Source organism: Caretta caretta, chromosome 2, assembly GCF_965140235.1.
Source record: "Caretta caretta isolate rCarCar2 chromosome 2, rCarCar1.hap1, whole genome shotgun sequence".
Classification (NCBI taxonomy): Eukaryota; Metazoa; Chordata; order Testudines; family Cheloniidae; genus Caretta; species Caretta caretta.
Genome location: NC_134207.1, coordinates 46,045,914 through 46,072,653, shown reverse-complemented (window position 1 = coordinate 46,072,653; position 26,740 = coordinate 46,045,914). Strand labels below are relative to the sequence as shown.

Below are 26,740 nucleotides of genomic sequence, written 5' to 3'. Positions count from 1 at the left end.
CACCCTGCCCCGAGTGCCTCCCACCAGCTGCCACACAGCAGATCAGTGGCCAGCACGGAGTCTGCCGAACAGCTGTGGATTGTGGGTGCTGAGCACCCTCTTTTTTTATTCCATGGGTGCTTGAGCCCCAAAGCACCCACGGAGTCAGCGCCTATGATAGAAACTTAAGAGAAACCATTCAGAAATAAACTAGGGTACTGGATTGTTGGATTCCCCTGCCCTAGGTACTGGTTCTCCAACACCAACAAATGAAGCCTTAAACTTGTCAAGACAAAAAGTAAGTGTACATGGAACTCATTGGTGTTCTACAAGTCTCCTGACCAGAAGCAGACCAGATATTGGCTGCAGAAGCAGGCATTCCTTCTGATTAGATAAGCAGTGACATTGCAGCCTACTAAGCTGTAGCAAAAAGAAATGCAAGTAGTCATTTAAACATTGTTTTCTTGTATACAAAGCCCAGCCCACTGAGCACTGATTTCAGAAGAAAAATTCCAAGTGGATCTCCTGGAGATAGGCATGTGAACCAAGTAAAATAAAAGAGAGAGTTCTATAACCTTTGAAGAAATTCAAAGATGTCTCCATATCTCTGAGGAATTTTGTTTAAATTGTCACTATGGTAAACAGCAGCAGTCACCACCACCAGAAAGCATCCATGTGAAAGATGTGAGTTCACAAGAAGAGGGGGGACCCTCCCATTAGTCTGTAAGGATTACAATGCTCGTAAGACAGGGCTTTAATGCTTCAAATCCTGCAAAAACCCAGGTATTGATGAGAAACTGGTCTACCTTAAATAGGTCAAAAAACAAAATAGCTGCCAAATATACCTTTTGTGTGTGTGTGTGGGGGGGGTCTTATATACTCTATTACAAGAGAAAGACAAGCAGTTTGCTTGTAAATGGATAGAGAATATTCTTGCAGAACACAGCCTGCTGTACAGTGCCCGGAAACTCATGCCAAGCATCTTGACAGAATTTTCACCCCTGATTACAAGCAAGCTTCACAAGCTTTGTTCTCTAGAGACATAAGCAGAAAGAGGAACCCTAGGCTTCTAGACAGAAGTGCCCTGATTCTGGAGTGATATGGGCAAAACTCAGTTCACTAACACAACATCCCACAGAGAGCCGCAAGATTCGAATGTGCCTCCAGGTGAAGGCTCACAGCCAAATGTGTCTGGCCACAGCTTATCTCACTGTCACATCAAAAAGACAGCATTAGTTGGTGCTAGGCTGTCTCCATATAGAGAAAGCTCCTAAAAGTAACCAGTCTCTTCTAGGACAGAAGAGGCATACGCAGGACTTCTTCCACAACTTTAATTTATGTTCTCACAAAAATGAAAGCTCTCAGAACAGCATTGCAGATAGGTTTTGTTAAAGGCAAATCCAGAACTATGCAATCAGGTGATGTTGAACTGTGTCCAGAACAGTCTTGCCCCAGCTATAGAAGCCTCCACCACCAAATATCACAAAAAACTTCAAGAAGCCAGTATTAAGAGCTTGGGTCCCAGAGTTTATCAGTCTGTGTCTTGACAGTATGCAGAAATTGTTGCATGTTCTTTGCTGACTGGAAGATGATTGGTACTTGCATCTGAACTACAAGAGAAGTCATCTCCAGGTTCTTCAAAAATACCCCACTGTAGTACTGGATGGTTTCTTAACTAGAATGGCCACAGCATTCTCTAGGGAGGATGTGAAAAATCCATTCCTCCTCTACCGTAGCACAAATTCATTTGGCATCCAGAGAGTTTCCCCAACTCCTGGTGTCCAGGTGGTACTCTCTGATGTCCTGCTCACCATCCACTTCTTCCCCAACAGGCACAGAATGAGCTGAATTTATGCAGGAATACTGACCATCAGAGCAGAGCTGAGCCGGTGTTAATTCATGGATTTAATGCAAAGGGAATGCATAGTTGTTCTACACTCCAACAAGGTGGTATATTAAGGCACTTAAGGCTAAGTCAGAACTAGGTATTATTACTATTACTATAATTATTTAAAGGTGCTGGATACCTTGACAAAAATGGTCTATCCTAATTTGTACAAGACTTTCTACTTGAATACCATTTATACCAGTTTAAGGTAGCGTTTGAATAGGTATCTGAGGATACCAAGAAAAAGTTTGGGTTCTTAAACCCTGGACTCATTCTCACAAAAACATGACCAATTCATTGTTTGTAAATGGGGAAAGCGTTTGAAGAGGAAAGTTTGCTCCAGAACAACAATGGAGAGAGAGAAATATTCAGTATGAGTAAATAAGGACTACAAAAAAATATTTGAGAGCTGAGAAATTCCCAAATCGCAACACTTTTAGATCAAACTGGGCTATGCAAGTTTAAGATTGACTTTTTTTTTAAAGTTGCCAACAGCAAGAAGAGATTAGTATACCACACCAAACTGAAGATATAGTCTATAGCTATTAAGAAAGAAAGCTGAAGCAACATGGCTAAGAAGTCAAGCACAGTAAATTTCTACAAGATTAAGACCTCAGCCATTGTTAAGAGGCAACAAAAGGAACTGACAGATGGAAGCACTATGGAGCACCATAGTTATTCCGTCATGCTAAAATGCCAATCCAACTGGGGACCCAAGGTGCAATAGTAATAATGTTATAACTGTATCATGTACCTCTGCAAACAGATTTTTTAAAAGTTAAACTTTGCTCAGTCAACATGGACAGTTGGCGACCTGCAAGATTGCTTTTCACTGCTTGGTTTAAATGGCAAGAATACACTTACTGGTTTTTCAAGTACAATAGGATGATCAGGAAGAAATTCCGGCTTCTTTTGAGAGAGTGAAACACTTGAAAGCTTTAAGAGGAAATCCCTGCTGTATTTAATTCTTTCTGCAAACACAGGATTATACACAAACAGATTACTATAAAGTTATTTGTTAAACAGTGATGTTTGCAAAGCTGCTTAAATGCTGGCATTTCCCAATTTTTGAGTGCTTGACTTTTCTAAGGTTTCAGAGTAGCAGCCGTGTTAGCCTGTATCCACAAAAAGAAAAGGAGTACTTGTGGCACCTTAGAGACTAATGAATTTATTTGAGATAAGCTTTCGTGAGCTACAGCCAAGTGATGCATCCGATGAAGTGAGCTGTAGCTCACGAAAGCTTATGCTCAAATAAATTGGTTAGTCTCTAAGGTGCCACAAGTACTCCTTTTCTTTTGATTTTTCTAAGAGTTTTGTGTGTGAAAAGAGTGCACTTTATGTTGTACATGCACACACACCTACTCTTAAAAGAGCGGGTTTGGAAGGACTAGCTGCTTCAGGTCATTACTAGTGAACTACAAAGTATTTCATGTATAGATCACCAGTTTTAATCCAATACCGCTCAGGAGAGATTGAAGTTACTGCTAAAAATGGATGTTTCAGGGTTCCTATACAAAATGAATTTGGTGGATCTCAGTTCCAGATCTTACACCACAAACTCCCCTCCCATAATTTGCACTAACTAGCATACTGTGCAGAGACACACAGAACTAGCCATGGAGACTGATCTACCTGTTAATGCTAAGGGAAATTCCTCCAGATCAGTGTTAAGACATGCTCTCAAGGCAGTATGTGTAGTAAGCCTGCCCTGCAGTTAAACTGAGGACTACATTCACCAGGGCAACCAAGCTGATGCCTTAAACCACCATGAATTTAAGAAATGAACTTACATTCAACCTTGCAAACACATAAGTGTAATGAGGTAGTTCACATGAGTGTAATGCATGCAGCTGCACAAATATTGATAGCTACGCTTGGGGCTTGTCTAACTGGGATTTTGTTTTGTACTGTTATGGCTACACTAATGTAGCCTCATTGGTGCAAACTTACCACATCTGTGCTCGTCAGCTATGGCACCAATTCAGCTATATGAATATAGCTATACCATACAAACCTTTAAATCCAAACAAGCCTCCCAATGGAGTTTTCCTGTAGTTATGGCAAGGTCAGATGACACTACCAGAGTTTTAAGTTTACTGTACTACTTCTACATCAAACTAGCAAGGTTCCAAAAGCCTGGCTCCCTCACATAGCCAAATCCACATATGGGAGGAAAGCATCACCTCTAAGCAATGACTGATATCTGGAACAAGCATATATACCTTTTCAGAATTCATATTTTCCCTTTTACCTTGGAAGCAGATAATTCAAACATTGATCTACATATAAACAAATATTCCTGAGGGCATTCTGCACCAAAAAGTTAAAAATTCTGCACACAATATTTTAAATTCTGCAAATTTTGTCAAATAAATGTGGAGGCTCCAGCATAGCATTGGGGAGCACAGGCCGCTGGCTGAACAGAGGTAGGAGATCACTGTGCAGTTCCCCCCGGGACACAGACTCAGTAGTGAGGCTGCACCCAACCCTGACATAGCCTAAGGACTGTGCCTGCTCCAATAACACCCCAGGGCCCTGCCCCTCCATGCCAGGTGCACCAGGTGTGGGCAGGCAGGCTCAGCAAGGTACGATCCAAGTGTGGAGGGGCTTAGTGTGGGAGGGATCCAGGTGTGGGTTGAGAGGGTTCTGTGGGGGGCAATCTGGGTGTGGGCGACTCAGTGGGGAATCTGGATGCACAGGGGCTCGTTAGGGGCTTCTGGGTGCAATGATAATGGGACTCTGCAGAGGGGTCCAGGTGAAGGTGGTTGGAGCTCAGTGGGGTGGGGATCATCAGGGGCGGGGTGTTCTGAGTGTGTGTGGGGGGTAAGGCTCGACAGAAGGGTCTGGGTATGAGGGCATCTGGATGCACGGGGGTTGGGCAGATATGGGAGCAGCTCCCTGTACAGGGATCCCTCCCCCTGCAGCTGAGGAGTGATGGGCAAAGGAAGCAGCGGGAGGGAGATTTTGCAGAGCTTCCTGCAGCTGGGTCTGACCCAGCCCCAGATGCCGTGCAGGGGATGTCATCCTCCTGAACGCACCTGAGACTAGCAGCCGTGCCTGGTGCAGGGTAGGAGCCAACAGCTGGGTCTTCAGTCCCACCCCCTGCCCCACAGTGATTTACCTCTCCGTCAGCTGCCCTGGGCACCCAAAACATACAGCTGGAGAAGGTCGTATGACCGCTTGTGGCTTCCCTTTGCTTCCCCATCAAAGTCATTTTTCTGCAGGGACGCAAAGAAATCTGCGGTGGACATAAATTCCGTTCATGGGCAGTAGCGCAGAATTCCCCCAAGAGTAAAACAAAGCTTACCTTTCTTGGTTTTAGACTCCTGCCACTCTGGCTGACTAGGGATCACGGTTTGATTTAAGGTCTGCATTCCAGTAGCCTCATACCACTAAAACAAGGAAAGAAGAACATGCAATTTATTCAAATTTCATAAGCGTGTCCAAAAATGCATCATCAGATGCTGGAATCTCCTTCTGACAAACTGAAACGATCAGCAAAAAAAAAAAAAAAAAAAAGCAAAGTTATATTGTTTCAAGTAAATCTGCAGTGATTAGTTTTGATACAATAATCAAGTTTGCTTTAAGGTACGAAAGTCATGGACAATCCACAGCACTGTCTAATTCTGGAATTTGTTCCCTTGTCAGTAAGGTAGGTTTTGGGGAGATGGGTTCTTCCCTCTAGGGTACACTCCCGGCTAGTGTAACCCACACACCTCCTGGGTGTGGCATTCTGTCCCATCTAGTGGCAGAGAGAGAAAGAAAATGAGTCTGCTCTACAGCAGTAGAGGCTCATGCACTAAGCTCCAGAGGCCCCAAGTTCGATCCCGCCTGACAACTAGTGTCTGTCAGCATTACAAGTGGAGGCTCGTCAGAGATTTCTACTGGGAAGTCTCTGAAGCTCAGGAGGCACTTCCTCAGCTAGGGGAAGTATGTAACCCACACACCTCCTGGGTGTGGTGTTCTGTCCCATCTAGTGTCACTGAGATCAGAGAGAGAGATGAAATTACTCTGCTCTACAGCCTAAGCTAGGAGTCAGCTGGCTTTTAGCTCATGCTGTAGAGGCTCATGTACTAAGCTCTAGAGGTCCCAGGTTCAATCCTGGCCGCTAACGACTGGGGTCTGTCAGCATTACCCTCGTTCTTCACAGCCAAGACATAGGGCCGCCCTTACCCTTACGCAAAGTATGCGGCTGTGTAGGGCACCAGGAAATTTAGGGCACCAAATTGCCCCAGATTTCCTGGTACACTACGCAGCTGCATGCTGCTCCAGAGGTCAGCCCAATCCCCTGGCTGGCTGAGCCGCCCAGGAAAGATGCCCCCACCCCTGCTCCACCTTTTCCCGCCCCTGGTCCACCCCAGCCCCGCCCCCACTCCACCCCTTCCCCGAGCAATAGGGGACTGCAGCAGGGGTCAGGCGCGCACTGCACTCTTGGGGCAGCAGGAAGTGGAGTGACCCTGCCCCAACCCACATTGCTCCGCCAGCTTGTGCAAGTGGGGCAGTTTCCCCTCTGCCCCCCAAGCCTGCTCCTGCCCCCCCATGGAGCCCCTCCCCAACACACACAGCGGGGCTGCATAGGGCACCAAAATGTCTAGGGACAGCCCTGCCAGCACATTTAAAAGAAAATTGGCTTCTTCTATCATTTTTTAACTCAGTTTCAGTCAGTGACACCTATGCAGGCCTCATGAAGATACTATAGACACAGTTTGAAAGACAGCATTGCACAGATGAAACGGAGGCAGTGTCTACTCTGGCCTATAATTCACAACTGGCACAGCTCCACCATTGCTGCCAGTAGTGGAAGCTATAGCATAGACATAAGCAGGAGCTGAGCAGGAGCTGCACTGCTGGAGAAGTACAGCTATGAAGTAGACTAGGCTCAAGAGCCTGCAGAACTTTTACTACTAGCGTTAGTGAATATACGCAATAACTAGGGCCCTACCAAATTCACAGTCCACAGTCCATACAAAAAAAATAAAATAAAAACAAATAATAAAAAAATCAATGTCACGATTTCAGCCATTTAAATCTGAAAGTTCACAGTGTTGCAATCGTCCTGACCCAAAAAGGAGTTGTGGGTGGGTTTGCAAAGTAACTGTAGGTGGGGTTGTGGTACTACTGCCCTTACTTCAGTGCCACCACCAGCAGTAGCACAGTCTTCAAGGCTGGGTAGCCAGAGAGCGGTGGCTGCTGGCCGGAAGCCCAGTTGTGAAGGCAGAGCTGCCAGCAGCACAGAAGTAAGGATGGCATGGTATGGTATTGCCATCCTTACTTCTGCATGGCTGCTGGAGGGGCGCTGCCTTCAGAGCTGGCCAACAGTAGCCGTTCTCTGACTGCCCAGCTTTGAAGGCAGTGCAGAAGTAAGGGTGACAATACCATGACACCCCTCCCCCAATAACTTGCAACCCCCCTGCAACTCCCTTTTGGGTCAGGACCCCCAACTTGAGAAACACTGGTCTCCCCCGTTAAATCTGTATAGTATAGGGTAAAAGCAGACAAAACACCACATTTCACGGGGAGACATCAGATTTCACAGTCCATGATGTGTTTTTCATGGCCGTGAATTTGGTAGGGCCCTAACAATAACAAACCAGCTTTATTGTGCTTCCACACTGGAATTTACAGAACTAGAAGTTAGAAGAAACATATCCTTGGAAACTGAGCACATTTGAGACAGCAATCTTTTAAACACAAAGATGGAACCCTCTCGTGCCATTTTAGAATTACTTTTCAGGTAAGAACCACAATTAGCAACATTTTTCAGCAGCTAAGCAGTGTTATTTCTGCAGGGTGGAAGGTAGGAAAAAAAAGAGGAGAGAAGGAAAGTTTTTTTTTCCTAACGGGGAGGATGGAAAGTCTTATGTTTAAATCTAAACTGCTGAGACATGGACTTAAGTCTTCCCTTCTAGCAAGGATCTCTGTAACCAGAATACCAACCCCAGAACTTAACAGTCTAAACCTGGGCATCTCTAGCTGCAACATCCTTGGAATGCATGTGTGTAGGAGACTACCCCACCCTCCAATAAGTTGCTGGATCTCAGCCCCCTCTCCCCGCCCCGCAGTGGCTTTGCAATTTGGCTGAGGGCCTTTTGCTTCATTCTGAGTGGAGTTTGCAAAGAACAGTCAATACTTTTGTTTTGCATCCGCCTTTACTTTAGAAGGCACACTGCTGCTACCTGTACAGTCTTCTGCCTTATTATGGTGACAGTCTGACCCTGCTACAGAGTTGCAGTAGCCTAGCCTGAAGAAGACTAGTGTAGTTCAGACCACCTGGATCAGTAAGACAAGGTGGTCCTCTTTCCTGGTCAGCTGGAAATGGAAGCCACCTTCCTTGTACTGAACCTGTCTGCATGCAAGGAGTTCAGCAGAACCCTACAGTTTCACACCTCCTAGTATGTGAATAAGTATTAGCCTGTTTTTCTGGCTTCCCCCTACCCCTTCCTATTCATATAACTTATACCTTCTCTGGCAGGAATTTGACCCACCGGCTCTTTATCCTTCTGAAGATTCCTCCCAGGCATTGAGACATCCTAGTGACCACAGAGACTGAATTAATGAAAGATCAAAGAGTAGTTTAAACTGCATATTGGCGGCACAAGGCCATGATGTTTCACTGTCTTTCTCATCTTTGATATCTGAAGGCTCCTTCAAAATATTTAAAAGGGAAGATGAGAGTACCGAAACTTGAACTCCCCAGGAAATAAGCTTGGGCACGAGGGGGAGAGGTGGGGAGATTAAACAAAAAGCAGGGACCTGGCCATCACAGTTCTGGGTCAGACATGTCCAACAAAAACCTGGAGCAGCACTGCACTGGATTCATCACTTCTGCAATGTCATATACGTATGTCACCTTACCAAGTAGCCAACATTATCAAAGTCCAAAGATATCTAGTAGTGCCAGCTTGGATTTGATTCCTGCCCAAAAACCAGAAGTTTGGGACATCAGCACCAACCTGAAACCCAAATGTAAGGGATGCTGTATTGGAATAGGATAAATACATTTGAAGCGCAATATTATCACTTTTTGGTGTCCTTGCCAAGAAGTGCAAGGTTAGAAACTGGCAAGGTTGACAGTATATTTTTTCAGAACTGGCTAGAGTTCATTTACTAAGCAGTTTGGCAGATGGTCTTTAAAGGAAGCAATGATCATCTTTACCATCATGGGCAGGAGTGCTGATGTTTATCACTAAACTTCACCAGTTGAGAGGATTAGGAGTTCAAACTGCAGGTAGTGAGGAAGTTATTCCTCAGAGCTTCTCTTTGAAGAGTTAGTATTAATACCATCAAGCAATATGATACAGGGATATTTCTGATTCCAGAGTAGTTACTTTGGAAAAATCAGGGAGGACCTGACTGAGGCCCCAATACTTTATTTTTGCATACTTTGGAGTACCAAGATGCCTTGTTTAACTTGTTGCATTGCAGTTTTCCTCTAATAGAAAAAATGCTAACAAGCTATTCCTGCTTTCCAAGTTTATTACATTCTTCCTAAAGTTTAAGTGTAAACAGGGATGCATCTGTCTTCTATAGTGAAAAATAGAGCCTCAGAAAGTTATGATTTCACAAACTGTGCATGAATGCACACAAAATCATAGGACTGGAAGGGACCTTGAGAGATCATCTAGTCCAGTCCCCTGCACTCGTGGCAGCATTAAGTATTATCTAGACCACATGTGGAACATCAACATTCTGCCACAGAAGTTCTTAATGCAGAGTTAAAGTTTCTGAAATCTCAGTTATAATATTCCAATTCTAACTTAACAGTTGGTGTGTACTTCAAAGGGAATAATTCCAGAGACGGTGGCTGTAATTCACTATCACTATAGACAAGCTGCAGAATGGGTAGCTTTTGCAGCCTTATGGATCTACCCTACAGGATTCCTCCTATAAAAAGAGTGTTGAGGCCCAGATATTGGAGTATATTGTGATTGAGCTATTGGAGTATATTGTGATTGAGCTACACACTAGATTCTGGCCCTAAAGGCAGCATAAGTAGCTCTTGAAAGGCCTCCTTGTTTAGAGAATCATTCCGTGACATAGAAGCTGCTATGATGCAAACGTAGTGAAAAGTAGCCAGAGCAGAGGGGGCAAGATCAGCGCATCCATACACCTTGATGATCCTTAGGACTGTTGGTAGGCATTGTAACTGGGAGCAGCCTTCTGGCTACACCATGTTAAGCAAGAGGATGGGACAGGACACAGCCAGCGCATGTTCCATGAGTGTAGAGGCTACTCTGGCACTTACCTCCATAAGCCACACTATGTGGTGTTTGGCTATAGCCAAACATCTAGATTGACAAAGTTCTGGGAGGTCATAGTTTGTCTCTAATAGTGCCAACAAGACTAGAATAGAGTGTGCAAGAGAAGAAGTTTCTTGCTTGTCCAAAACTATACATTATGATGGATCCATGCAACATGACCCATATCCTTATATGTGATTAAGGCTGAACATTCTAAAGCAGTTGATTCCTCCAACTCAGAAAATAGAATGTAGGCTCTTTTAGTGTTTAATTATCCATTTATTTCACAACAGGTGAAGATATTGTAGTGTTTAAAAATTAGAAAAATAAACAAAGTTGATTGTATTTGTACAATCTTCAAACTCAGAGGGGCAAAAAGGTGAGATAGTCACTAATCTTTTCTAACAAGTATCTTCAGATAACAGCAATTATGTGAATGATCCTCACCAGCATGGCTGAGGAAAGTCCATTAAAAAGCCATTTTTGGTTGAAGCTCTAGGTAAGAGCACAGACTTCTAATACAGCAGATTAAAACAGACAACTACACAAATGAACCTTCTAAAACTAGGCAGAAGCACTAAGAAGCATTAGATTTCTCTTCTAAGGCAGCAAAAGACCGCTTTAGAACTCTGAGCTCATTAAAATGTGCCTTCTTGAGGCACGAGGCACAGACTGTAGAGGGTGTAGTGTTTTCAGCCACATCTTTAGAGAAGAGTTTATTTGAAATGTGATAAAAGTAGCTCTGAATTCTTGGCTGCACACACAAATGAGTTTTTAGGACCAGAATTCTAGGACAAATCTTTTCCTTCTGTCAGTCTACATTTTGAAGTAAGCTAGTAAACCTTCTTCCGGACAAGGCAATAGACAAATGCAAGGCTCTTCTAATTTAGAAGCCATATTTTGGAAGAAGTTTACATTGGCCACAGCAGAAGCATGTGCCCCTGTGCCATACTGTATTCCGTGACCACCCAAAAAACCCAAGATACTCCTCAGAATAAATACCTGTACACATCCAGAATAACATCTAGTAAGGAGCAACATGAGCTAAATTAGCACTGCACAATTCTAGTCGGTATCATACTGCTGCTGTCATTACTATGGCATGCAGGAGCACAGTAACAAATGAAACAATGTCCTTTATAGATTAAAATCCTGTATATATGAAACACCTAGATGAATACAACCGTGTGATTACTGGGCACTCATCTGCTGCTGCTAGTGTGGCTCAGAAAAGACTGCTTGACTATTGCCAACCACCTTTATGCACATCACCTTGTATTAAGATGACTGTGTAATGAAGCAGTGAACTATGAACCTGAAATCCATATTTTTACCTCAGAACTATTCCTGAATTTTGATTTCCAAATATGTATGTTTGTTTACTTAGCCAGCAAATAAAGACTGAATGTGACGGGGCTCCGCTCACCACACTGGTGCATCCTGCTGGCTGTCTTGGGAATTAGCTCCACAGGTCAGTATGCCTTCTCCAACTGGTGCCTCAACTGCCGTCACATCTGCTCTCGGACCCATGTCACTCCAAGGAATGCAGCATTCTCTTCATGATACAGCCCTGTGGCTGTGTCATGATCTGTGCTCCCCCCTTCCAGGGGCCCTGCAAGTCAACTGCCCAGCTACTTCCCACAGGGGCGACCGCAATCAATTGTCCTGCCACTTCCCCAGTGGCAAGTGGAGGGGGGAAAGAGGAGACCCAGGCCCACCCACTACTCCAGGTCCCGACCCAGGAACCTGTAGATGGCAGACACGTGCAGAGTCCCCTCCAAATCCTCAGTACATTTCCTTGGGCCACTTCCCGATGGCCCCAGCACCTTCTTAGCCCTTATCTCAGGGCCTCAGCATGCCAGATCTAGCAGCCAGCCAGGAGCTCACTCTTGCTCCCCTGTTCCTGCCCAGCATTGCTATGTCCAGGGTGCTAGCTTCCTTCCACCTGCAAGGCACCCAGTCCTCCCTCCTTGAGCTCCAGGAAATAACTGACTCTGCGCTGCCCTGTGGCTCTTTTTATATGGGCCTGCTGGGCCCTGATTGGCTGCTCCTCGCAGCCCCTCTCCTATTGGCTGCTTCTAACAGTCTCTTTAAGGCTCTAGTAACCCTTTGCATGCCAGTGTGGGGCAAAACCCCATCACACTGGGCACAATCACACTATTTTTAACTTGAATCCGACCACATAGAGATGAAGTACCAGGTTCTAAATTCCCTCCAAGGTTTGAAGAGAGACTGGTTTGACCAACATTGTAATAACTATACACTCAACTGCTGTGAATAAAAGTCTTGGACTGGCAAGTTCTTTGAATTTACTCCTCTCCGCATCTAATTTTGGATATACTCCTCAACTCTAAAAGGGAGTGTAAAACCCCAAGAACCTATCTCCATGGACAATTCAGATGTAAAAAAGTGTCAAATTTTCAAAACATGCTTATGGGTACAAGCTAGGCAACTGTGTGTCTGCAAGCCAGATACATTCCCGTTTGCTATTATAATTACCATACTTTTACAGTGAAGTGTATGTGCAGAAATGAAGGCTCCAATAGATCAACTGCTAGTATAAAGTTGCTCAGGTAAGACAGGATTCAACAGCAGCTGTCCAAATAAGGGTCACCTTCCATTTGTGCCATAGGGATGGACTGAAAGAGGAAGTAGTCTTTAGATCTATGCAAGATTCGTTCAAGTCATTCCCCGAGAAGTGCACTAGAACGAGGAGTCAGTCTGACTTGCAAGATCTTTTAGGGTAAGACTTTTAGGTCTTTTCATTTTTTGTGTAGAACACCTGACAAAGTGGGCCTCAAACCTTTATTACTGGCCTCTAGATGCTACTGCAGTACAAATGAATAGTCCACAGATGCTTGTCAACATGTTATTTTTGAGGGGGGAGAGGGGAGGCAGAAAGTAGAGATTAACCTAGTCTATGGAAGGCAAAAGAAGTGGTGCCCCAGACACTTGAGATTCTTGAAGAAGTCACTGATTTATTACTGAAATTTTTCTGGGTCATTCAAGACACCAATGGTAGGCACCAAATAAGACTGGACAGGATACATTCCAACAGACACAGACAGCAACAGTGAGTTTTAAAAAAACAGTTTTGTATTGTTAAAATATGTGGTTTTATGTCTATTTTAGTACAAGTTTCGTGATATTGGGTTCACAGTCACTGATTGAGTGGGCAGTCAGTGTGAATTAGTATTGAAAAAGCAGATGCAGAGTCAGAACAAAATAGAGGTTAAGAGTACAAAGAACAAGCACATTTTGCTGATCTTTCTAATCTGGCCCTCAGAATGAGCTGAGAACACAATTACCCAATAAATACCATAGTCTGCTGCCTCAAATGTGTTGAACATATTTTCACATAAAAGGGAATATAAAAAATATTGCCACCACTTTGTAAGTATAACAAACATGATAAAATGGGTAGGAAAAAAAATGAGCAAATGACTGACTATCTACACACACAGAGGTTTGCAGAGAAGCCAGATCTGCAAGTCCACATTGTCATTTACGGAGAGGCACCTTCCATGTGTTAGTGCACATATCAGGGAAGAATTTTTCTACCTCAAACTAAACATGAGCATCTCCAGGACTGAACTGCTTTGTGTGCAATTCTAGAACGTCTCTCATTGGCAAAAGTATCTACTTCATTAATTAACAGATGGATTGACTGACAATTTATGGTACTTTCATGACATTCATTTATAGATTTAGCCATCCAATATCTTTCATTGGTGACTTGATTCTATTCATTTAAATGCTTACCCAGCTAACTCCGCTACGTAAACATACTTGAGTGCTGCATGGAAATTCTGCTTGGAAGTTGAAAGTAATTGTTGAGGCTGTTGGAACAAGAGTAAGAATAAGCAAAAACAAAGAGTCCATTCAGAACATATCTTGAGACATTTGTCATCAGGGCTTTACACACCATCTCAGGACAATAATGAAGTAATGAACAAATAGTTTACCAATTACTACTTGAATGCTTTGATTATGCTGCACCTTGGGACTTGGTCCCATTTCTTGCAGGATCTTAACAGTGTAACACTATGGATTCTAAGATACGCTGTTATTTGGCTGCTGCCCACAGTAGCACTGCTGCATTTATTTCTCAATCCCTGCAACAGCTGTAATACTTGGCAATTTCGGCAGTCCCTCCCCTCAGCTTTTAGAAATGCTTAGTGATAATATTGTGTTCTCATTCTCACATCACAAATGTGAAACATTCCCCACTAAAATGCAATTTAAAAATTGCTATTTCTTTATGCTATCTACAGTTATATCAATTTTCAAAGTGTTTGTAACAAATTGACATTTTTCAGTTACAATTGCAAAGAATGAGAAATACTGTAGTTGGACACTGAGTTTTTCAAAAAAGAGATAAATTAAATTCAACTCTTTTCCACAGTAGAAGTTGGACTCTGAGAAAGCAGCAGAACAATTCTTTACAGGAAAATAATCTTTTACTGGACCCTTCTCCAAGAGTGGGGTCCAGGCCTTTAAGAGGATGACAGGGCTTTGTGTGAACACACAGTCCCTGCCCCCTCCCCTTAAACAGCACCATCATCAGTAGACAAGGACAGCTGATGATCTAGACACTAACCAGGTCACAATTATTTGTGGAATTTTTACAACAGCAGCTCTGGATTAATTCGTGTAGGTCTATACTTGTGACAGTGTGAAGAGTAAAGACACTGCACTCCCAGCAAACATCGGTCTAAAAGCAGAGTAGATGGAGAGGCACTGTTCAGGTGAGTAGAATGCCCTACACATCTGAATCCTAGTGTATATACCCTACATGGCTCTCTATATACCCAAGGATGACTCTCACATCTACACTACTATTTTTAGACGTGTAGTGTCCTGCCACCTCCCCACTGCCGGAGCTTTTCACCGCTGCTTCCCCCTTCCGGAACCTTTCACTGGGGCCTGTAGCTCCACATATACAGTACTACACGCCGCCACAAGCGTAGACAAGGTCTTTATTGTTCTACCACACAGCTTGTTGGAAGTAAAAGCAAAATTTTAAATGAGAAATTCCAAATGACCATAAAGAAAAGGTTACTTACCATAATGGGCAACTGCAGATTCACACCCTGGCAATGCAGAGCTTCAGAACCCCTGAAAAGTCCATGTTCCCCCATTTCCCCTCCCTATCCAACTCAATTCCTTCCACCAAATCTCAGAATCCAATGCTTTGGTGTAGAAGTCCAGGGAAGGGATTATGGCAGGTGAGTAGTGTTAAGTATGCAGTGACAAAACTTACAGAAGGGTAACCTTCCTTAAGGTGCCCTCTGCCTATTCTCAGTGTGGGAGATTAGCTAGTTGTGGAAATCCCAAAATGGTGGGGTGAGGAGTTCTAATTAGACAGACTGTTGAACTGTCCTCCAAAAGCAAGCATTACCCTCTGATGCCAGCCTAGGAGAGTAATACTGAGTACGAGTCAGGATAAAACTCATATCTTAACAGATTTCCAACACAGAGAAGTTGTGAAGGCAAGCCATATATGCTGCTTTAGTCCTAGCAGAGTGAACCTTAGTTCCATCAGGTACTGATATATTAGCAGAAGTGTAACAAGTTACAGTACATAACCTAATCCATTTAGACAGACATTGTGTCAAAACAAACTCCTCTCACATTGAACCCCATGTTTAAACAGTGTTTCTCAATGGCCAGTCCCTGAAATTTCCCTGACACAGTTTAGGAAGGCAGCAAGCCAGTCCCTGATATAAAAAAAAATGAGAAACACTAGGAGGAGATTCCTAAATGCCTTAGTCCTATCTGAATAGGAACTTAAAGCTCTTTTGACAGAGTATGGGGCACTGTGAATGTTTTTGGGATGAATGGCATGAGATCAACAGTCTGGTTAAAATGCAATTCAGATACTATTTTAGGGAGGAAATAAAACTGGGATGGGGATGTAGGAATAGGTGCTAACTAGGGCCTGTTAGAGACCTGACCAGATCCAAGACCTCTAGCCTCATCTGGATCCGAAGAGCAGACCCTCAGAGCCTTGCCTGTGTTACAAGTGCATTTTTAAACTGCCTTTAGTTAAACCACTGCAAACCTTGTGCGGACAATCTTGATCAATTTAAACCTGGTTTATAATCTTACTACTAATTTCAGCTAAATTGGTATCAGACTATTTAACACTATTTAAGTGTGTCCACACAGGTATTTTCACTTGTGTAACTGAAGTCAGTTAACACACACACACACACACACACACACAGTTTAAGCCACAGCAACCTGTGCTAAGACAGAACTTAGGCAGAAGGATCTCCAAGTCTTCTCAACTAGTTTTCCAAGGTGTGTGTTGGGGCCGGGGCGAGCTAAGGGGATGAAATCAGTATTCCAAGTATCAGCCATTAGCTTGGCCTTCAAGTCATATCAGTCGTTGCGTATAGAAAAAAGGGACAAGAGACAGACTTCCTAAAATACAGTCCCCGTGGGGTTCAGAAAAGAAAACATCTGATGCTGTGCTCACCTCAGTCTGGAACAGTAACCATGCAGATTAAAGTACTACTAAAGAACTAAATTACAGACAACAGTTTAGCAAGAGTCACCAAAACATGAGAGGTTCCTGTATCTGAAATTAGTGGCCATGAAGGAGAAACTGAAGCAGTTGGGAGCTGCTTGTCTCCTAATTAACCTTGGCTATGAATGGCCAGTACTTCTCTCAGGCAGCCCCCAAACAGGCACCACTTTGTAGAAAGTTTCGAAACTCTGTCTCATCCATAGGTGCAGCCCAAAAATAAATATATACAGAGGCCACATCCAAGAAAAATTCACCTAGTTTTGGGTTTTTATTACAAACTGAGTTCAAGCCAAGTTCACAAAACTTTGCAAACCTTTTAACAAGCCTGGTCCAAACTATGGTTTGACTGTTTTCATCTGGATTTGCTATGTGTTTTAGGATCTCATTCGAGCCCTAAGAATATGTTTTTGCACACATGCAATCAAGGGCCAAAGTTCCCACAAGCTGTAACTGGATGACAGGGGATGGGTCACTCAATAAACTGCCCTTGTCTGTTCATTCCCTCTGAAGCATCTGGCACCAGCCACTGTCAAAAACAGGACACTGGGCTACACTGACTACTGGATGATAGAGATGCTAAAGGAGCACTCAAGAACTACAAGGGCATTGTGGAGAAACTAAATTAATTCTTTGTATCGGTCTTCACTGCTGATGATGTGAGGGAGATTCCCAAACCTGAGCCATTCTTTTAAGGTGACAAATTTGAGGAACTGTCCCAAACTGAGGTGTCATTAGGGGTGGTTTTGGAACAAATTGATAAACTAAAGAGTAATAAGTCACCAGGACCAGATGGTATTCACCCAAGAGTTCTGAAGGAACTCATATGTGAAAATGCAGAACTACTAACTGTGGTTTGTAACCTAACATTTAAATCAGCTTCTGTACCAAATGACTGGAGGATAGCTAATGTGACACTAATTTTTTAAAAGGGCTACAGAAGTGATCCCAGCAACTACAGGCCAGAAAACCTGACTTCAGTACCGGGCAAAGAGGTTGAAACTATAGTAAAGAATAAAATTGTCAGACACACAGATGAACATAATTTGTTGGGGAAGAGTCAACATGGTTTTTGTAAAGGGAAATCATGCCACACCAATCTACTAGGATTCTTTGAGAAGGTCAACAAGCACGTGGACAAGAGAGATCTAGTGGATATAGTGTGCTTTGATTTTCAGAAAGCTTTTGACAAGGTCCCTCACCAAAGGCTCTTCAGCAAAATAAGCTGTCATGGGATAAAGGGGAAGGTCCTCTCATGGATCGGTAACTGATTAAGAGAGAGGAAACAAAGGGTAGGAATAAACTGTCAGTTTTCAGAATGGAGAGAGGTAAATAGTGGTGTCCCCCAGGAGCCTGTACTGCACCAGTACTGTTCAACATATTCATAAATGATCTGGAAAAAGGGGTAGACAGTGAGGTGACAAAATTTGCAGATGATACAAAACTACTCAATATAGTTAAGTCTAGGGCAGACTATGAAGAGTTACAAAGGGCTAAATTAGATGTTACCACTCAAGAGAGAGATCTTGGAGTCATTGTGGATAGTTCTCTGAAAACAGTCACTCAATATTCAGCAGCAGTCAAAAAAGCTAACAGAATGTTGGGACACTTTAAGAAAGGGAAAGCTAATAAGATAGAAAATACCATATCACTTCGTATAAATCCATAGTATGCCCATATCTTGAATACTGCATGCAGATGTGGTCACAAAAAAGATATATTGAACTTGGAAAAGGTTCAGAAAAGGGCAACAAAAATTATTAGGGGTATGGAACAGCTTCTGTATGAGGAGAGATTAATACGATTGGGACTTTTTAGCTTGGAAAAGAGACAACTAAGGTCTATAAAATCATGACTGGTGTGGAGAAAGTAAGTAAGGGTGGGTTATTTACTCCTTCTCATAACACAAGAACTGGGGGGGGGGGGGTGTCACCGAATGAAATCAACAGGCAGCAGGTTTAAAAAACAAACAAACAAAGGGAAGTATTTTTTCACACAATGCATAGTTAATATGTGGAACTCCTTGGCAGAGGATGTTGTGAAGGCAAAGACTATAACAGGGTTCAAAAAAGAACTAGATATATTCATGGAGGATAGGTCCATCAATGGCTATTAACCAGGATGGGCAGACATTGTGTCCCTAGCCTCTGTTTGCCAAAAGCTGGGAATGGACAACAAGGAACTGATCACTTGATGATTACCTGTTCTGTTCATTCCCTCAGGAGCACCTGGCATTGGCCATCATCGGAAGAAAGGATACTGGGCTAGATGGACCTTTGTATGGCCCAGTATGGCCGTTCTTATGTTCGGCCCAGTATTGCTGTTTCTATGTTCCCCACAGCTAATTTTTAACCATGAGCCTTAAATAGAAATGTATTCGAGACATTCAGCCCATAACCTCAGATTTCCCTTTGGGTGATCCGTAAATCTTTGTTAAATGAACAGATTTTAACCATGCTACTCACCATGCTGTGAAGACAGGTGGCGTGCAGGTCTTGCTGGCTGAAGGGATTTACCAATCAGTTTTTTAGTGTCCATTGTCTTTAACATTTTGAGGCTCCACACTTTAAAAAAGGAATCACATACATATAAAGCATTCAGCTACAGATAAGAGTGCAACATTATAACCTGCTTTTTCAAGAAAATCTTCCTTAGCTTCTTGACTGTACCAAGCTGCATTGTAAGGCACAAAAATGAAGAACATACTATACAAACAGCTTGGGAAAACAGTTCCTGGATTGGAAAACAAATATCTAGTCAATCGGTTTTAGAATGAGTATTCCATAAAGTCATTCTAGTCATAAATCTTAGAATTGCCTTTTTAATTACCTCAAAGAGCAGCTATCTTTGGGCTTAAGTATTTACTGGTAAGTGAAAATTCAAACTATGAGTTATTTCTGAACAACTCAAATGTTTGTATGATCCAGGATTTGCCCAAGATTTTTCCTAATGTCATGGATTCCATGAAGCGATGGGGCTAATAAAAGATGAGTACAAAGAAGGAGTTACTGAGCATTTGCTGAAGGTAGATCCCGTGCCACTCTACCACTCACTGCCTATACTCTACTTTTGTGTATGTGCCCACTCAGCAGACTTAATTTCAAAATATTTTGATTGTTTATTCAAAAAGCTGAAGCACACACATAATATAGTATTTGTTAGATTAAGCCGGCAATCACTGCCATTTTGGGCTGTACATGAAACATCAAATTACAGATCAGGCAAACAGCTCCTTTTTCTGTGTTCAATACTCAACACATAACTAGAAAGACGAACAAGTTAGACAGACCTGAAAGTGCAACAAAATGCTAGAGAGGGGGTGACTAGACTGAATTATCACAGATTAAGAGTCCTAAACATATAGTTTGGTTAAGAAATAACTGGAGTTGGGAAAGATGAATATGGAAGCATATAACATAAAGTACATAAACAGTGAAGATGAAGAGGCTGGTTCATAGAGTACAGTTAAGAATAGTGCAGATGAAAAAAAAATGTTGGCTGAACATTAGAAAAAGTGCTACAGTGTTTCACAGCCTAATAGAACTCCAACAAGGAAAATTATAAAGCTAGCCTTGACAAACTACTGAGACATTTAAGAAACAATACTCCATTGGTAGGGAGATAGAAAGAAAAAATATTTCAGTTGATATGAAAGTGTTCAGTAAGATCAGTCTATGATGCTGGATAACAGGGAACTATATTTGTTACAGAATTTAGACACAAAACCAAAAACCAACATGGAAACTTGGTGTTAGAATCAATGGTAGACTCTGTTGGACAAAAACTGACCAAGAAAACTAGGATTTTGCTTTACAAAGCTACTCAAAGCGACATTTTTTTTTATCTAGCTATCTTAGTCTCCTGGACACGTCTCCTTTTTCACTGCAGTTGGTATGACTACAAGAAGGGAGGTGAAGGTAGTTTTCAATTAAGATAGCTTAAGCACAGTTGGTAAGCTCCCTTAAAAGTTATCTAAACAATTTAAATACCTTTACAGTCATGTTGTAGCTCAGGGCTTATCTACATGCAAAGTTGCATCACTTTAATATCACATCTTTGTTTAAACCAGGGCAATGGCATATTTAGATTGTGCCTTTGTCACCATGACAGTTGAACCGGATAGCAAAGACACAAACTCGGTGGCAAAGGCACTGGAAGCTACCAGAGCCTCGGCTGGGGCAAGGATTCCCAAGCTCCCACTAGTGCAGCTGAATTGGTGGATATACCAGTGGTAATTTCTAAAATTCCCTACTTTGTCTTTAGCCCAGGGAATCTCATAGCTTGGTGAGAACTTTTCCTTCAAAGAAATAGAACAACAAAGGCAAACTTGGGGTGGTGTTTGCAACTGTAAAAATAAATAATAATAATAATAATTAAAAAAAAACTGTATTCTCCAAGGGACTATGCAACCCAAGGAAAGACTGTTGTAGTAGGGCAATCCAAAAGGAAAGTGATTAGGTGACTGGAACAATGGGAAAAAAAACTAAAGCTGGATAGGGAATGGAAGGAGGACTGGAAGCAGGGAGGCTGTCCAAAAGTGTGATCCAGTTTCACTTCCAACAATCATTTGAAGTGGTATAACGTTAGTACTGTAAGTTCTAAATGCCAAGGATTTGTTAATCATCATTTTTGTACATGTTTAGTTATATACTCCCTGTTACAATGGTATGACTTCATTAGTTGTGCTACATTTCTAAACTTCGAGAGTTTTAAGTCCCCACATCTGTAACTACATTAGTGAAAGTTACAGTCAAGCATAAAAGTCATTTTAAATCCTCCTCCACTTATCACTTATGCACAGCACATTACACAATACTAACTCTCAAGAGAAACCTGAAGGCAAACTGACCTTGTATATGCCAAGACAATTATGGAGTCCAAAATTTAGGGGTTAACAGGCAAGTACAGGAAGAACAGATTGTCAAAGCATTTCACATATTTTTTAAATGAATGTGAAGACTACTTATAGATTTTGGTACCAATTTAGTATTTTATTACCCTGATATTCATCTATCAAAACCCATCAATTCAACAAAGATCCTAGAAGTTACCTGCAAAAAGAAAAAATTGGGTTTGACTGTTGTTTAATTACCTTGTGTATTTAAGATCTAAAAGGATTATAAAAGAAGATAAAGTTTTATTTTCCTACCTTTTTTCTTTTGAGATTAGAATTGAGGTTTTGTCTACACTGGAGGACAACTGGAGAGGTGGCAGGATTAGGATACCAGGTAAGGAGGAAGTGAAACCTGAGAGGATGCATTTTATTTTTATTCAGTTTGCTTAGAACTTTAGGGATTTTATTTACTTGGTATTTTAGCTAAATACTGAGAAACATTTAAGAGAAAGAGCATCTCTGCTTAAGATTCCACAACCCAAATCCTTCAGTTAAAGTCTGAGCAATCTCACAGTCCACAATTCAGCGTTCAACAAGCTTTTAAGCAAAGCCTGCAACCACTAGACTTAGCACCTCCAGTATTTCTAAAATAAAAAGTTAGGCCACCCCTACAAAAAAAATTGTAGCCTTTAAGGCAATTAGTAATATTACAATAGTGCCTACAGGAACAAGCCAGGTTGGACCCAATTTGCTAGGGGCTTGCAGTTATGTAGCAAGATAATCTTTTGGGGGCAGGGGTTCTAACAACCGAAGCTCAAGACAAGAAGCAAATGGTGGATAAAACAAATAGGACTGGAGAAGATGGGCAGAAGACGACAAGGCAGACTGGTAATACAGTACTATTTGTTTTACTACACCATGCACAATTTGTAGCTTAGGCAGATCAGCAATAATAATCTTTTTACATCAAAGGTCAAAAAAAGCACAGTCATCTTCCCTCTCTTTGCAGATACCCTTCATAGTTGTTTTTGAAACGCACGTACACTGCGGTTCATCTTGAAAGGGTCACTCAACTTGATTTTTCTGACGTCAGCTAATTTTTTAAAGTTTGTTTTACCAGTGCAACACCTCAATAATGTGATGCTGATACAGAATAGAAGTGAATTTAGATATACACAGTGTATTGTTTACAGAACTCTTGGAGACCAGGAGAAAGCAAATCCAAGAGTGATTTTTTCTGGTTTAGCTTAAACAGTTTATAAAATGACAAACTAAGAGATCTAAACCAGAAAAAGGCACTCTGATTCCAGAATAAAGAAGTGTCCACACAGGGAGTTACATCATTATAACGGCAGAGCTTTAAATTGCCACACCCTACTTTATACTGGTCTGACTTCCCAGATTGACATTTCAGATGTTTTTAAAGGTTTGTCTAACTTGGACTTAGTGTGGGAACCTGTGAGAAGACGCAAGCATATTTCTTGAGCTCTTAACACCTTAACTGAAAAGGTCAAAGAGAAAAAATCCTTTAACCAAAATATAAAAATGTAACTCAAGTATGAATTAACAAAGAATTGAAGCTTCCCCACTGCTCTCCTGTCCTTTTCCTGGCTCTGTTAAAGTCTCCATTTCATTTCACTACATCTCCAAGTCATTGAATCTTCTAGCCTACAGGGCCTAAATTTCCAGTTTTTTTGTTGTTGTTTTTTTTAAGCCCCTGAGGATGCAGTTGTCACCTGTCCAGGTTTTCCCAGGGCTGTCCCGGTTTTCCCAGGGCTGTCCCTTTTTAGATGCAAGTGTCCCATGAAATATGAAAGGGTGCTCAGTACACACTAACAGCTGTTCAGTTTCATGGGCTCTGGATCATCTCAGAGGGGTCTGGTTTCCGTACGTCTAAGATAGCAACCCTCCCAGAGAGACCTTCTGTGCACATGACAGACAGGAGTCAGCCAGCTCTCTTCGCCCCCTCTGCAGATCGCGCCCCTCTTCTGACACAAGCTCTCAGCGTACCTGGCGCAGCTAGTCCAACACAGGGCAACGCCCGCTGCCTGCCCGCCCCTCGCCCTCTTATCGCCCCCCCACCACTCTCGTTACCCCCTCCCATCGGCCTGCTCCCCGTTACCCGCCCCTCCCTCTACCCCCATCGCCCTCACACCGCAGCTCGGTCGCTCTTGTGCCACTGCCGCCCTGCGCGCACCTGCCCACAGCGAGCCGCCGGCGCCACACGGAAGTCGCCTACAGCAGCAGCGGCCTGCTGACTTCGCACTTTGTGGGACTGCGACCCGCGCGTGCGGGGTGGGGTCAGGCTCCACAAGGGGGGCGGAGCCTCCCCGTTAACCGTTTAACGGCTGCGCCGCGAGAGCCAGACAGTGCTCGAGGAATCCCGGAAGGGGCGGGACGTGGGCGCCAGGCACCATCCCCGCCATCAGCTTACCGCCCCCTCCTCTGGCCGTCAACCTAGTGCCAGCCCCAGATCTGCTCCTCCCCAGGCCCTGCCATCAGCCTCCTGCCCCCCGCCCCTCCCCCCACCGCCAGCCTACTGCCCCCTCCCCAGGCCCTGCCATCAGCCTACTGCCCCCCTCTCTGCCCCTCCCCCCACCGCCAGCCTACTGCCCCCTCCCCAGGCCTTGCCATCAGCCTAGTGCCCCCCTCTCTGCCCCTCCCCCCACCGCCAGCCTACTGCCCCCTCCCCAGGCCTTGCCATCAGCCTAGTGCCCCCCTGCCCCTCCCCCCACCGCCAGCCTACTGCCCCCTCCCCAGGCCTTGCCATCAGCCTAGTGCCCCCCTGCCCCTCCCCAGGCCCTGCCATCACCCTAGTGCCCCCCACCGCCAGCCTACTGCCCCCTCCCCAGGCCCTGCCATCAGCCTACTGCCCCCCTCTCTGCCCCTCCCCCCACCGCCAGCCTACTGCCCCCTCCCCAGGCCTTGCCATCAGCCTAGTGCCCCCCTGCCCCTCCCCAGGCCCTGCCATCACCCAAGTGCCCCCCACCGCCAGCCTACTGCCCCCTCCCCAGGCCCTGCCATCAGCCTACTGCCCCCCTCTCTGCCCCTCCCCACACCCTGCCCCCACCCTCTGTCTAGTGCCCCCTTACCTTCCCCTCTAGGGTTGCCAACGTTGTAATATTTAAAAACCGGACACTCCAGCAGGAGTGCCACCTGCCCTGCCCCTTCCCCCTGCGGCTCTGCCCCCACCTCTGCCCAGGTCAGGAGAGACTTGCCTGCGGAGCCGGGGCTGGGAGCTGCAGCCACCCGCCGCAGGTAGGCAGTAGGGTTGCCAACTTAATAGTCACACAAAACCGAACACCGTTGCTCCGCTCCCTGCCCTGCCCCTTCTTGGAAGCCTCACCCCTGCTTACTCCATCCCCCTCCCCCTGTCGCTCCCTCTCCCCACCCTCACTCACTTCTTTTCACAGGGCTGAGGTGCGGGAGGGGGTGAGGACTCCAGCTGGGGGTGTGGGCTCTGGGGTGCAGGAGGGGAGGGTCTGGGCTGTGGCTGAGCGGTTCAGGGTGCAGGAGGGGGCTCCAGGCTGGGGCACAGATGTGTGGGAGGGTGAGGGCTCTGGCTGGGGGTGCAGGCTCTGGGGTGGCGCTGAGGTGTTTGGGGTGTAGGAGGGTGCCCTGGCTGCCCCTATGCTTAGTTGCTGGAGTGGGGAACATGCCGCTGCTTCTGGGAGCCGGGCAGAGCCAAGGCAGGCAGGGAGCCTACCTTAGCCCTGCTGCACTGCTGCCTGGACTTTTAAAGGCCCAGTCAGTGCTGCTGACTGGAGCTGCCAGGGTCCCTTTTTGACCAGCTGTTCTGGTCAAAAATCAGGCACCTGGCAACCTTTTAGGAGGCAGCCCTGGCTAAGTACGGGCTGGTGCAGGTGATGACTCAGCACCTCCCCTGCCCCCAATAGCCAGACTTTGGGTGTCCAGTCAGTAGATGTGACCGGACATCATCAGGCCCCCTTTTTGACCAGACTTTCCAGTCAAAAACCAGGCACCTGGCCACCCTAAACTCCTGCCATTAGCCTAGTGCTGCTCCTCCCACTCTGCCCCTGCCCCCATCCTCAGTCTAGTGTTGCCCCCACTGTCAACTTAGAGCCATTCCTGCTCTGTCCCATATCAGCCTACTACCCTCCATCACTCTGTCCCCTCCCCTATTTCTTGTGTGGGATATTTTCTCTCCCGCTCCCGAATTGGGAAACAGAGGCAAGGAGTGCGGGAGACAGCTGTCCTATGGGGTGCAGGGATTAGGCTGTGTGTTGTGTGTCCCCCACCCAGGGGATACTGTGTCCCAAGTAGCTGCTGAGCCTTTTGCTTGGGGTGGGGTAGGTTGGTGGGTGGATTGGAAAAATAGAGAATTGCCAAGATCTGAGTAGGAGATTCATAAAGCAACATCTTCCCTCTTGAGAGGTGGAGAGCTTGTAGTTCTGCCAATCTCCTGCGTGCAAAAATCATGACATAGGCCTAAAATCATGAGATTTGTAAAAATAAACAAATGAGGGCAGGGCGCATTTTCTTTGCCCGGACGTTGCTACTCCACTAGGGTGGCTCTCACTTCAAGCTGCTCTCTGCACCCATGAGGGCTAGGAAGTTACTGGGTTTTAAATGCAAGTAGGGATTCTCATGCAATCTTGGTTCCACAGAACAAGCACAAATACCACAAGAAATATGTGCCAACACAGACTATAACCCCGTAGAGAAAGCCTTAAATTGATCTCTACGGAGGGAGTTTCTTCCACCCTCTCCCCATATCAGAGGAAGGATACCTAGGACATGTCTGCATGAGGGAGAGGCTATTTCCCATTTCACTACCTGCTTTATGGGACTCCTGGTAGGTCTCCCATGAGGGAGTCCCTCCATCCCTCTTATGTCCAGGAGTGAGGAAACTTGGAGATGGCTTGGCCTTTCCTTCCCAGTTATCACTACACAAGCCATAAAGTGTGATTTTTAAAGCCAATTAAGATATTCCTGTCAGTGGCTGGAGGGTATAGTGACAGGTTTTGAATGGAAACCACCACATCAAATTCATAGTACAGCAATATAAAACCAAAAAAAGGGAAAGCAAATTCAGTAATAATGTGAGTTGACAACAACATTCACCGGAGGGCATCTGTCCACTCATTGAATGACTAAACCTATAAACAGTGTGACATTAAGCCTTGATATGTCTTTTTTTATTTTCTTGCATAGGTCACTCTTCACATAGGCTGCACTCATCAATTCCTCAGGATGGGAATAGGGCAGGAACAGGTACATTTCCAATACAAATGCAAAACCTATTC

At 44.4% G+C, this 26,740-nt stretch overlaps 1 protein-coding gene across 5 annotated transcripts in view; it reads right to left on the bottom strand.

Annotated features, from left to right (window-relative positions):
* The window catches only part of C2H8orf88 (chromosome 2 C8orf88 homolog), a 98,403-nt gene extending 74,604 nt beyond the window's left edge, over positions 1 to 23,799 (bottom strand). For 3 of the 5 annotated variants that reach the window (XR_012666925.1, XM_075125070.1, XM_075125069.1), the window contains exons 1-6: positions 23,671 to 23,799; positions 21,789 to 21,885; positions 19,105 to 19,203; positions 13,870 to 13,946; positions 5,175 to 5,259; positions 2,732 to 2,838 (exon numbers count right to left, since the gene is read on the bottom strand). Coding sequence is in view for 4 of the 5 variants with exons in the window: in XM_075125070.1 (XP_074981171.1) it covers positions 2,732 to 2,838; positions 5,175 to 5,259; positions 13,870 to 13,946; positions 19,105 to 19,189 (354 nt within the window). In the remaining variant the exon portion in view is untranslated. The remainder of the gene's footprint in view (positions 1 to 2,731; positions 2,839 to 5,174; positions 5,260 to 13,869; positions 13,947 to 19,104; positions 19,204 to 21,788; positions 21,886 to 23,670) is intronic. The other 2 variants (XM_048841197.2, XM_048841196.2) reach the window with 2 other exon arrangements.
* Between the last annotated feature and the right edge of the window lie 2,941 nt (positions 23,800 to 26,740).